The following is a 13,297-nucleotide window of genomic DNA, read 5'->3' on the forward strand; positions in this document are numbered from 1 at the left end:
ACAGGGACATGGGGACGTGAGTGACACTCATGAGGGACAGGGATGTGGGTGGCACCAATGGGGATGGGGACATGGGGACACTCATGGGGACAAGGACACGGGAACACTCTTGGGGACATGGGGACACCCTTGGGGAGGGGGACATAAGGACACCCATGGAGACATTGGGACACCCATGGGGACACGGGTGACACTCATGGAGACATGGGTGGCATCAGTGGGGACAGGGACATGGGGACACCCATGGGGACACTGGGACACCCATGGGGACATGGGGACATGGGTGAGACTCATGGGGACGTGGGTGGCATCAATAGGAGAGGAACCTGGGGACACCCTTGGGGACATGGGTGGCACCAATGGGGACAGGGATGTGGGGACACCCATGGGGACATGAGAGACACTCATGAGGGACAGAGGTGGCACTCATGGGTGTGGGGACATGGGGACACCCATGGGGATGTGGGGACGTGAGTGACACTCATGGGGACAAGGACACAGGGACACTCATGGGGACATGGGGACACCCATGGGGACATAAGGACACCCATGGAGACACTGGGACACCTGCGGTGACATGGGGACATGGGTGATACTCGTAGAGACACTGGGACGCTCATGGGGACACCTGTGGGGACATGGGTGGCACTCGTGGGGATGGGGACATGGGGACACCTGTGGGGACAGGGACACGGGTGGCACCAATGGGAACAGGGACACGGGGACATCCATGGGGACATGGGGATGTGGATGACACTCAGAGGGACATTGCGACACCTATGGGGACGTGGGGACACTCGTGGAGACACTGGGACATCCATGGGGACAGGGAAATGGGGACACCTGTGGGACCATGGGGACACCCCGGGGATGGGGACATTGTGGGGGACACTCTAGGGACATGACATGAGTGCCACTCATGGGAACAGGGACATTGGGACACCTGTGGGGACGTGGGGACACTCATGGGGACATGGGTGGCATCAGTGGGGACAGGAACATGGGGACATGGGGACACCCATGGGGACACTGGGACACCCATGGGGACACGGGGACGTGGGGACATGGGTGACACTCATGGGCATGTTCAGAGGGACATTGGGACACCAATGGGCACAGAGCTATGGGGACACTCATGGGGACACTGGGACAGCCATGGGGACATAAGTGGCACATGGGTGACATTCAGAGGGACGTGGGGACAACCGTGGGGACAGGGACATCGATGTGTGACAGCCGCACGCGACACCCACGGGAACGAGGACAGGAGTGACAGCGGTACAGATGGTGACGGTGTGTATTGTCCACAGGGTGACACGGAGGTGACACGGTGATGACACGGTGGTGACACGGTGGTGACATCAGTGCGGCCGCAGGTGTGGGTACAGCGCGAGGGCGACAGTGGCGGCGGTGAGGAGCAGGAGGGGCACGAGGGCACCGGCCTGGGGACAGCCATAGTGTCACCTCCCCGTGGTGGCGGTGTCACCCTCAGTAGTGGCAGTGTCACCCCTCAGTAGTGGCAGTGTCACCCCTCGGTGGTGCTGGTGTCACCCATTGGTGGTGGTAATGCCCCCCCTTGGTGGTGGTGGTGTCACCCACTGGTGGTGCTGGTGTCACCCTCAGTGGTGTCGGTGTCACCCCTCATTGGTGGTGGTGTCACCCATTGATGGTGTTGCTGTCATCCATTGGTGGCATTGGTGTCACCCTCAGTAGTGGTGGTGTCACCCCTTGATGGTGGCGGTGTCACCGCTCAATGATGGCGGTGTCACCCCTCGGTGGTGTTGGTGTCACCCACTGGTGGTGGAAATGTCACCCCTCATTGGTGGTGGTGCCACCCATTGGTGGCATTGGTGTCACCCTCAGTAGTGGTGGTGTCACCCCTTGATGGTGGTGGTGTCACTGCTCAATGATGGCGATGTCACCCCCCGTTGGTGCTGGTGTCACCCTCAGTGGTGTTGGTGTCACCTATTGGTGGTGTTGGTGTCACCCTCAGTAGTGGTGGTGGTGTCACCCCTCAATGATGGTGGTGTCACCCATTGGTGGCGTTGGTGTCACCCATTGTTGGTGTTGGTGTCAGCCTCAGTAGTGGTGGTGTCACCCCTTGATGGTGGCGGTGTCACTGCTCAGTGATGGCGGTGTCACCTCTCAGTGGTGTTGGCATCACCCATTGGTGGTGGTGATGCCACCCCTTGGTGGTGTTGGTGTCACCCACTGGTGGTGTTGGTGTCACCCTCAGTGGTGTCAGTGTCACCCCTCATCAGAGGTGGTGTCACCCATTGGTGGCATTGGTGCCACCCGCAGTAGTGGTGGTGGCACCCCCCGGTGTTGGCGGTGTCACCCCTCAATGACGGTGGTGTCACCCATTGGTGGTGTTGGTGTCACCCTCAGTAGTGGTGGTGTCACCCCTCGGTGTTGGCAGTGTCACCCCTCAATGATGGTGGTGTCACCCCTCAATGGTGGCAGTGTCACCCCCCATGTCCCCGCATACCTGATCCTCTGTCCCCTCCGTGCTCGGTGACGTGGCGGTGACATCGGGGTCTGGGGTCCGCGAGGTGACAGTGGGAGGTGACAGTGGGGGTGGCTCCGAGATTGGGGGGGACCTGGGGGGCACGGGGACATTGGTCAAAGGGGGGGAGGGGACAGAGGTGGGGACATGGGGACATGGCAGGGGAACAACGGGGACATAGGGGACATAGGGACATTCGGGGAGGGGGACAGTGGGGACATAGAGGACAAGGGGGACACGGGGAGGAGGACACAAACAAGGATGGGGACATGGGGACACGGAGAGAGGGACATAGGGGACGTGGGGACACAGGGAGGGGGACACAGGGGACATAGGGAGAGACAGAGGGGACATGTAGGGACATGGAGTGGGGGACACAGGCTGGGTTGGGGACATGGGGACACGGAGAGAGGGACGCAGGGGACATAGGGGACGTAAGAGGGCATGGGGACATTGGGACATTGGGGAGGGGGCATGGACAGGGATAGGGACATGGGGACATGGATGGGGACACTGAGGATATGGGGGGACATGGGGACGGGGAGGGGACACAGGGGAGGACAAGAGGGGACATGGGGACATGGAGAGAGGGACATAGGGGACAGGGGGACATGGGGAGGGGGACTTGGGGGACAGGGGGACTTGGGGACACAGAGGTGGGGACACAGGGGATGCCATCGGGGAGATGTGTCCAGGGGACAGAGGACACTGCTGGGGACAGCACTGGAGCACGGCCAGGGGACACAGAGGGGACAGAGGACACAGAGGGGACAGGGGACACAGAGGGGACACCACCAGGGACACAGCCGTGGGGATGGGGAGGCGAGAGGGGGACGTGGACAGGGGACACAGAGAGGATGGGGACATGGGACAGGGACGTGGGGCCACGGGGTGACAGGGACATGGATGTGGCCAGGGGACACAGAGGGGACAGGGTGACAGGGTGACAGGTACCGGTGTCCCCAGCTGTCACCCGGCTGCTGGGACAGGCGGAGGTGACGGTGACGCGGTTCCTCGGCCAGCTCCTCTGTGTCACCGGCATGGTGTCACCTCCCTGAGGTGGCACTGTCCCCCCAGTGTCACCTTCTCCCTGTGTCACCTCCCCACCATGTCACCCACTCCATAGTGTCACCATCCCAGTGTCACCTCCTCCCATTGTCACCTCCCCAGGTGGCACTGTCCCCCATTGTCACCTTCTCCCAGTGTCACCTCCCCACCATGTCACCCACCCCATGATGTCACTGTCCCATGGTGTCACTTCCCTCTGGTGTCACCTTCCCAGTGTGTCACTGTCCCATGGTGTCACCTTCTCCCAGTGTCACCTCACCGTGTCACCCACCCCATCATGACACCGTCCCACAGTGTCCCCTCCTTCCACTGTCACCTCCCCAGCATGTCACTGTCCCGTGGTGTCACCTCCCCACAGTGTCACCCACACCACAGTGTCACCATCCCAGTGTCACCTCCTCCCATTGTCACCTCTCTAAAGTGGCACAGTCCCTCATTGTCACCTTCCCACCATGTCACCCACCCCACGGTGTCACTGTCCCACGGTGTCATCCCCCCACAATGTCACCTCCCCATTGTCACTCACCCCACCGTGCCACTGTCCCACGGTGTCACCTCCCCATCATGTCACCCACCCCACGATGTCACCTCCCCGGAGTGTCACCTTCCCATCATGTCACTGCCCCACGGTGTCATCTCCCACAGTGTCACCTCCTCCCATTGTCACCTCCCCTCAGTGTTACCTCCCCACCCTGTCACCCCACGGCCACCACCATCCCACTAGCCCATGCCACCACTGTGTCACCCCATGGCCACCACCCTGTCACCTCATGGCCACCATCCTGTCACTCCATGGCCACCACCCTGTCACCCCATGGCCACCACCATCCCCCCATCCCATGGCCACCATCCTGTCACCCCAAGGCCACCATTTTGTCCCCCTTTAGCCACCATCCTGTCATCTCATGGCCACCACCATCCCACCACTCCATGGCCACCACCGTGTCACCCCATGGCCACCATCTTGTCATCCTTTGGTCACCACCCTGTCACCCCATGGCCACCACCCTGTCACCCTTTGGTCACCACTCTGTCATCTCACGGCCACCACCACCCAAACATCCCATGGCCACCACCCTGTCACCCCATGGCCACCACCATCCCCCCATCCCATGGCCACCACTGTGTCACCCCAAGGCCACCATTTTGTCACCCTTTAGCCACCATCCTATCATCTCATGGCCACCACCATCCCACCACTCCATGGCCACCACCATGTCACCTCATTGCCACCATCTTGTCACCCCATGGCCACCACCCTGTCACCCCATGGCCACCACCATCCCAACATCCCATGGCCACCACCGTGTCACCCCATGGCCACCATCCCACCACTCCATGGCCACCATCCTGTCACCCAAGGCCACCATTTTGTCACCCTTTAGCCACCATCCTGTCACCCCACGGCCACCATCCCATCACCTCATGGCCACCACAGCCACCACCCTGTCACCCCATGGCCACCACCTTATCACCATGTGGCCACCACTGCGTCACACCCCATGGCCACCCCCTTCCCTTCCCAGGTCCCACCCCACTGTCCCCATTGTCCCCAACCACCCCAATGTCCCCACTGACCACTATGTTACTTTTGTCTCCATTGACCCCATTGACCCCATTGACCCCACTGTCCCATTGACCCCAATGGCCCCATTGACCCCGTTGACCCCATTGACCCCATTGACCACAGCATTCCCATTGTCCCCATTGACCCCATTGTCCCCATTGTCCCCATTGTCCCCAATGGCTCGATTGACCCCATTGACCCCATTGATCACAGCATCCCCATTGTCCCCAATGTCCCCATTGACCCCAATGTCCCCATTGTCCCCAATGGCCCCATTGTCCCCATTGACCCCATTGACCCCAATGTCCCCATTGTTCCCATTGACCCCACTGTTCCCAATGTCCCATTGTCCCTCATTGACCCCATTGACCCCACTGACCCCATTGATCTCATTGACCCCAATGTCCCCATTGTCCCCAATGGCCCCATTGTCTCCACTGTCCCCATTGTCCTAATTTTCCCCATTGATCCCATTGACCCCAATGTCCCCATTGTCCCCAATGGCCCCATTGTTCCCATTGACCCCATTGACCCCACTGACCACAGTATCCCCATTGTCTCCATTGACCCCATTGTCCCCCATGGCCCCATTGACCCCACTGACCCCATTGATCCCATTGGCCCCAATGTCCCCATTGTCCCCAATGTCCCCATTGACCCCAATGGCTCCACTGACCCCATTAACCACAGCATCCCCATTGCCCCCATTGATCCCATTGACCCCATTGTCCCCATTGTCCCCATTGTCCCCATTGTCCCCATTGACCACAGCGTCGTTTTCGTCCCCATTGACCTCAATATCCCCACTGTCCCCACTGTCCCCTCTGTCCCCTCTGTCCCCTCTGTCCCCATACCCTTCAGCTTCTCCAGTTGTATGGTGGCTTTCTGGGTTCCCTGCTCCTTCCACGTGGCCACCTCTCCTCTCACCGTGGCCACTTCTCCTTTCACTGGGGCCACCTGGTCCTGCATTGTGGCCACCTCCTCGTGCCACATGGCCAACTCTCCTCGCACCGTGGCCATTTCTTCTCTCACTGCAGCCACCTGGTCCTGCATTGTGGTCACCTCCTTGTGCCACATGGCCACCTCTCCACTCACCGTGGCCACTTCTTCTCTCACTGCGGCCACCTGGTCCTGCATTGTGGCCACCTCCTCGTGCCACCTGGCCACCTCTCCTCTCCCTGTGGCCTCTACTCCATTCACTGCGGCCACCTGGTCCTGCACTGTGGCCACCTCCTTGTGCCACATGGCCACCTCTTTTCTCATCGTGGCCACTTCTTCTCTCACTGCGGCCACCTGGTCCTGCATTGTGGCCACCTCCTTGAGCCACATGGCCACCTCTCCTCTCACCGTGGCCACTTCTTCTCTCACTGCGGCCACCTGGTCCTGCATTGTGGCCACCTCCTTGTGCCACATGGCCATCTCTCTTCTCACCATGGCCACTTCTTCTCTCACTGCGGCCACCTGGTCCTGCATTGTGGCCACCTCCTTGTGCCACATGGCCACCTCTTCTCTCACTGTGGCCTCTACTCCATTCACTGCGGCCACCTGGTCCTGCATTGTGGCCACCTCCTTGTGCCACCTGGCCACCTCTCCTCTCCCTGTGGCCACTTCTCCTCTCACTGCGGCCACCTGGTCCTTCACCTCTTCATGCCACATGGCCACCTGTCCTCTCACCGTGTCCACCTCCTCCTTCCACGTGGCCACCTCTCCCTTCAAAGTGGCCACCTCAGCCCTCAGTGTGGCCACCTGCTCCTGCCACATGGCCATCTCGTCCTGTACCGTGGCCACCTTTCCTCTCACTGTGTCCACTTCCTTGTGCCACGTGGCCACCTCTCCTCTCACCACGGTCACCTCCTGCCTTGTGGCCACCCGGTCCTGCACCACGGTCACCTCCTTCCACCATGTGGCCACCTCGTCCTGTACCACGGCCACCTCTCCTCTCACCACGGCCACCTCTTCCTGCCACGTGGCCACCCGGTCCCCCACCGTGGCCACCTCCTTGTGCCACGTGGCCACCTCCGTCCTCAGCGTGGTCACCTGCTCCTGCCACGTGGCCAGCTCATCCTTCACCGTGGCCACCTGTCCTCTGACCGCGGCCACCTCCTTCCACCACGTGGCCACATCTTCCTGCCACGTGGCCATCTGGTCCCGCACCGTGGTCGCCTCCTTCCTCCACGTCTCCACCTCAGTCCCCAGCGTGGCCACCTGCTCCTGCCACGTGGCCAGCTCGTCCTGCAGAGCCGCAGCCCTGGTGGTTGCGGTGGCCGCCTGGGCCCTGGCGGTGGCCAAATCTCGCTCCATTTGCCCCCATTGGGCCACCTGGCCGGCCTGCAGCGCGCCCAGCTCCTCCTGCAGCGTCCCCAGCTCCGCCTGCAGCGTCCCCAGCGGGGCTGGGGGGAGAGGGGGGGGTGAGGGGCACATGGGGGGCAGTGGGGGGTTGTGGGGTCAGGGGGCACTTGGGGTCAGGGGGGCTATAGGGTGAGGGGGCACTTGGGGGCAGTGGGGTGGGTGTGGGGTGGGGGGGCACTTGGGGGAAGGGAGGTTTGGGGGTGAAGGGCTCTTGGGGGGCAACGGGGTGGGTGTGGGGTGGGGGGCATTTGGGGACAGTGGGGTGCGTGTGGGGTCAGGGGGCACTTGGGGGTCAGAGAGGATGTGGGTGTGGGATGGGGGGTTACTTAGGGAGCAGAGGAGTGGGTCCCATCCCTATGGGGTCTCTGTTTCTATGGGGTCTCAGTCCCTATAGGGTCCCATCCCTATGGTTTCTCTGTCCCTATGGGGTCCCAGTCCCTATAGGGTCCCTTCCCCATGGGGTCTCTGTTTCTATGGCGTCTCTGTCCCTATAGGGTCCCCTCCCCATGGGCTCCCCTCCCCATGGGATCCCCATCCCTATGGGATCCCCCTCCCTATGGGGTCTCGGTCCCTATGGGGTCTCAGTCCCTATAGGGTCCCATCCCTATGGGGTCTCTGTCCCTATGGGGTCCCAGTCCCTATAGGTTCCCCTCCCCATGGGGTCTCTGTCCCTATGGGGTCTCAGTCCCTATAGGGTCCCATCCCTATGGGCTCCCCATCCCTATGGGGTCTCTGTCCCTAAGGGGTCTCTGTTACTGTGGGGTTTCTGTCCCTATGGGGTGTCTGTCTCTATGGGGTCTCTGTCCCTATGGGATCTCAGTCCTTACAGGGTCCCCTCCATATAGGATCCCCATCCCTATGGGATCACCGTCCCTATAAGATCTCAGTCCCTATCTGGTCCCCTCCCCATGGGGTCTCTATTCCTATGGGGTCTCAGTCCCTATGGGGTCTCATTCCCTGTGGGGTCCCATCCCTATAGGGTCCCATCCCTATGGGGTCTCAGTCCCTGTGGGGTCCCATCCCTATGGGATCTCAGTCCCTATGGGGTCTCAGTCCCTATGGTTTCTCTGTCCCTATGGGGTCCCAGTCCCTATAGGGTCCCTTCCCCATGGGTTCCCCTCCCCATGGTATCCCCATCCCTATGGGATCCCCCTCCCTATGGGGTCTCTGTCCCTATGGGGTCTCAGTCCCTAGAGGGTCTCCTCCATATGGGATCTGCATCCCTATGGGATCCCGGTCCCTATAAGATCTCAGTCTCTATCTGGTCCCCTCCCCATGGGCTCCCCATCTCTATGGGGTGTCTGTCCCTATGGGGTCTCAGTCCCTATGGTGTCCCCTCCATATGGGATCCCCATCCCTATGGGATCCCCTTCCCTATGGGGTCTCAGTCCCTATGGGGTCTCAGTCCCTATAGGGTCCCATCCCTATGGGGTCTCTGTCCCTATGGGGTCTCAGTCCCTATAGGGTCCCCCCCCCATGGGGTCTCCCCCAGTTTCTGCTCACCCCCCCCCTCCATGGTGGCACCGCTGTCCCGGTAACCGGCACTGGGAGACGGAACCGGAACCAGTGGCACCAATGGAACCAGTGGCACTGGGAGCACTGGGAGCACCAGTAACACCAGTAACACCAGTAACACCAGCACCAGTAGCACCAGTAGCACCAGCATCACCAGTAATACCAGTATAACCAATATCACCAGTATCACCAGTGCCACCAGTAGCACCAGTAGCAGCAGTGTAACCACTGTAACCTGCACCAGTAAGACCAGTATAGCCAGTATCACCAGTAGCACCAGTAGCACCACTAACACCAGTATAACCAGTATCAGCATCAGCAGTAACGCCCGTAGGAACAGTGTAACCAGTAGCACCAGTAGCACCAGTAACACCAGTATAACCAGTATCAGCATCAGCAGTAACGCCCGTAGGAACAGTGTAACCAGTAGCACCAGTAGCACCAGTAACACCAGTAGCACCAGTATGACCAGTATGACCAGTATCACCAACCAGTCTATCCAGTACTGCCGGTATAACCAGCCCCAGTAACACCAGTAGCACCAGTATGACCAGTATAACCAGTAAGACCAGGAACAAAACCAGTATAACCAGTATCACCAGTATAACCAGTATCACCAGCACCAGTAGCACCAGTAACACCTGTATAACCAGTAGCACCAGTATCACCAACCAGTATCACCAGTACCACCAGTATAAACAGCACCAGTACCACCAGTATCACCAGTAGCACCAGTATGACCAGTATGACCAGTATCACCAATACCAGTAGCACCAGTAACACCAGTATAATCAGTATCACCAGTATCGCCATATCACCAACCAGTATAACCAGTATCACAAGTATAACTAGCACCAGTATCACCAGTATCACCAACCAGTATAACCAGTATCACCAGTATAACCAGTATAATCAGTATCACCAGCACCAGTAGCACCAGTAAAACCAGTATCACCAGTATCACCAGCATCACCAGCATCACCAGTATCCCCAACCAGTATCACCAGTATCACCAGTATCACCAGTAACACCAGTATAACACCAGTGATCCCAGTGCCAGCAGTGGGGTCACATTTGGGGTCACGGTTGGGGTCACGGTTGGGGTCATGTTTGGGGTCACTTGGGGTCACATTGTTGGGGTCACTTGGGGTCATGTTTGGGGTCACATTTGGGGTCACATTTGGGGTCACATTGTTGGGTCACTTGGGGTCACCTGGGGTCATGTTTGGGGTCACTTGGGGTCACATTGTTGGGGTCACTTGGGGTCACTTGGGGTCATGTTTGGGGTCACATTTGGGGTCACATTTGGGGTCACATTGTTGGGGTCACTTGGGGTCATGTTTGGGGTCACATTTGGGGTCACTTGGGGTCACATTTGGGGTCACATTTGGGGTTACATTGTTGGGGTTACTTGGGGTCACGGGGTCACATTGTTGGGGTCATTTGGGGTGACGTTTGGGGTGACATTTGCTGTCACCATTTGCGTCACATTTGGGGTCACATTTGGGGTCACCTGAGGATTCATTTGGAGTCGTAGTTGGGGTCACTTGGGATCACAATTGGGGACCCCTTCGGGGTTACAATTTGGGGTCACACGGGCTCACATTGACGTCACATTACCGGGTCACCTTTGGGATCAAATTTGGGGTCACATTTTGGGATCAAATTTGGGGTCACTTTTTGGGGCCTTTGCTTCTCCCTCCACCAAAAAAAAAAAAAACAAAAAAGCAGGGCTCGTCCGGGATTTGAACCCGGGACCTCTCGCACCCTAAGCGAGAATCATACCCCTAGACCAACGAGCCGCCGTTTAAGTCTATGGGGCCGGGGGAAAAGGGGTCACAGTGGGGCAGCTCTGAAGTGAGACCCCAAAATGAGGGGGGATCCCAAATGGGACCCTTGCATCTGCCCCCAAACGCCCCCAAACCGCCCTATATCTGCCCCACAGCAGCTCCATAAAGTCACCATAACCAATCCTATTTCAGCCTCATATCCACCCCATAAGTGCCCTGTATCTGCCCCATAACAGCCACATAACAACACCATAACCATCCTATATCGGCCCCATATCCACCCCATAACTACCCCATATCGGCCCCATATCCGCCCCATAACTGTTCACATATTGCCTCACATCTGTTCCGTATCAGTCCCACAACCACCCCACAAGCACCCCACAACCCCACAACTCTCCATAACCACCCCATAACCACCCCTCAAGCACCCCACAACCACCCCATAGCCACTCCACACCACCCCATAACCGCCCCATAACCACCTCACACCACCCCACAACCATCACAAATCCCCCCATACCCACCCCATCACTCCCCAACCTCTCCCCACACCCCCAAAACCACCCCACAGTCACCCCATAGCCACTCCAAGTGACCCCACAACCACCCCAAACTCTTCCGTACCCACAAACCACCCCATAACCACCCCACGACCACCCCACAACCCCCCAATAACCACCCCAAACCACCCTTACTGACCCCACAAAATCACCCCATAATCACCTCAATCTGCCCCATAACCCCATAACCACTCCATACCCACCCCGAGTGACCCCACAACCACCCCAATCCCCCTGAAACCGCCCCAAACCCCCCATAACCACCCCACCCTCAACTGCCCCCAAACCACCCCACAACCATCCCATAACCTCCCCAAACCGCCACAAATCCCCTCAAACCACCCCACACCACACCGTAGCCCCCCAAACTCCCCCAAGCTACCCCACAAACACCCCATAACCACTGCACGATCACCCCATAGCCACCCCAAGTGATCCCAAACCACCTCTTAGCCCCCCAAACTCCCCCAAACCACCCCACAACCACCCCAATCCCCCCGAAACCACCCCAAACCCCACATAGCCGCCCCACATCACCCCATGACCACCCCATAGCCACCTCACCCCACAACTGCCCCAAGTGACCCCACAACCCCCCCACAACCACCCCAAACCACACCGCAGCCCCCAAACTCCCCCAAACCATTGCACAATCACCCCATAACCACCTCAAGTGACCCCATAACCACCCCAATCCCCCTGAAACCGCCCCAAACCCCACATAACCACCCCACTCCACCCTAAACTGCCCCCAAAGCACCCCACAAGCACCCCACAGCCCCCCAAACTCTCCATAACCACCCCAAACCACCCCATAACCACCCCTCAAGCACCCCACAACCACCCCATAGCCACTCCACCCCACCCCACAACCGCCCCAAAACCACCTCACCCCACAACTGCCCCAAGTGACCCCGCAAGCGCCCCAATCCACCACAAACCCCCCCATAACCACCCCAAACCACCCCATAGCCCCCAAACTCCCCCCAAACCACCCCACAACCAGCCCCCCACATCACCCCACAACCACCCCAAGCAGCCCCAAACCCCACTCCCCACCCCCACCCCCCACCTCCACCCCACTCCCCCCCTCCCACCCCCCCCGCTGATCCCCTTAGGGGCTCTTAGTCCCAAATCCGGGGGCTTAGCGCCCCAAATCCCTCCGTTTACCGCGGATGAAGCGCTCATCCCCGCTCATCCCCTAATCCTCTTGGCCCCATATATGAGACCCCACAGCGGTCACAGCCCCCTACTGCCGCCCCGCTTTCCCCGATCACCACCCACTGCCCCCGACCGCCACCCCATCGCCGCCCCCCATCGCCACCCATCGCCCCCCGTCGCCACCCCATTATCCCCCATCGCCCCCACCGCCACCCCGTTGCCACCCCATTGTCATCCTCAACTGCTGCCCTATAGCCTCCCCCCGTTGCCTCCCCCCATTCTCCCCATAGCCACCCCCATCTCTGCCCCCCACCGCCACCCCGTAGTCCCCAACAGCCACCCCCCATCTCTGCCCCTCATCTCCACCCCCTCCAACTCTGCCCCCCACCTCTGCCCGCACCTCGGCCCCCCATCTCTGACCCCAACCTCCTCCTCATTCTCCCCCATAGCCCCCCCATCTCTGCCCCCCATCACCTCTCCGTTGTCCCCAACAGCCACCCTCCATCTCTGCCCCCCATCGCTGCCCCCCATCATCACCACCCCATTCTCTGCAATAGCCACCCCCCGTCACCAACCCCCATATCCTACCCCCATCACCACCCCATTCTCCCCAACAGCCACCCCGTATCACCGCCCCCATCACCACCCCACACCACCACCCCCCCATTACCCCATTCTCCCTAAAAGCCACCCCATATCACCACCTCCCATCACCACCCCATTCCCCCAATAGCCACCCCCCATCACCACCCCACATCACCCCCACCCCCACCCCATT

At 59.8% G+C, this 13,297-nt stretch overlaps 2 protein-coding genes and 1 non-coding gene across 3 annotated transcripts; all 3 read right to left on the minus strand.

Annotated features, from left to right (window-relative positions):
- Positions 1 to 1,355: 1,355 nt before the first annotated feature.
- On the minus strand, positions 1,356 to 6,514 carry LOC116239889 (uncharacterized). Its single transcript, XM_090126042.1, has 4 exons — positions 5,996 to 6,514; positions 3,461 to 3,533; positions 2,489 to 2,600; positions 1,356 to 1,442 (listed from the first exon to the last, which is right to left on the minus strand). The coding sequence occupies exons 1-4, from the start codon at positions 6,468 to 6,470 to the stop codon at positions 1,362 to 1,364; spliced, it is 741 nt and encodes a 246-aa protein (XP_089982168.1). The 5' UTR covers positions 6,471 to 6,514; the 3' UTR covers positions 1,356 to 1,361.
- Positions 6,485 to 9,025, minus strand: LOC149919310 (uncharacterized). Its single transcript, XM_090134371.1, has 4 exons — positions 8,994 to 9,025; positions 7,416 to 7,531; positions 6,573 to 7,268; positions 6,485 to 6,499 (listed from the first exon to the last, which is right to left on the minus strand). The coding sequence occupies exons 1-4, from the start codon at positions 9,004 to 9,006 to the stop codon at positions 6,485 to 6,487; spliced, it is 840 nt and encodes a 279-aa protein (XP_089990497.1). The 5' UTR covers positions 9,007 to 9,025.
- Positions 9,026 to 10,735: 1,710 nt separating this feature from the next.
- TRNAP-AGG (transfer RNA proline (anticodon AGG)) lies at positions 10,736 to 10,807 on the minus strand. Its single transcript has one exon. It is a non-coding gene; the product is annotated as a tRNA-Pro (tRNA).
- Positions 10,808 to 13,297: the final 2,490 nt, after the last annotated feature.

Source organism: Phasianus colchicus, chromosome 1, assembly GCF_987193195.1.
Source record: "Phasianus colchicus chromosome 1, bPhaCol1.hap1.1, whole genome shotgun sequence".
Taxonomy (NCBI): Eukaryota; Metazoa; Chordata; class Aves; order Galliformes; family Phasianidae; genus Phasianus; species Phasianus colchicus.

Excerpts from the sequence above, each read along its gene's own strand:
- LOC149919310 (XM_090134371.1), bottom strand. Across the intron at positions 7,269-7,415 it reads GAGATTTGGCCACCGCCAGG|GAAGATGTGGCCACGTGGTG; the intron begins GCCCAGGCGGCC and ends GCCACGTGGCAG.
- LOC116239889 (XM_090126042.1), bottom strand. The coding sequence starts at position 6,470 with ATGTGGCTCAAGGAGGTGGCCACAATGCAGGACCAGGTGGCCGCAGTG. Across the intron at positions 2,601-3,460 it reads GGTGACAGCTGGGGACACCG|GTCCCCCCCAATCTCGGAGC; the intron begins GTACCTGTCACC and ends CGTGCCCCCCAG. Across the intron at positions 1,443-2,488 it reads CGGAGGGGACAGAGGATCAG|GCCGGTGCCCTCGTGCCCCT; the intron begins GTATGCGGGGAC and ends GGCTGTCCCCAG.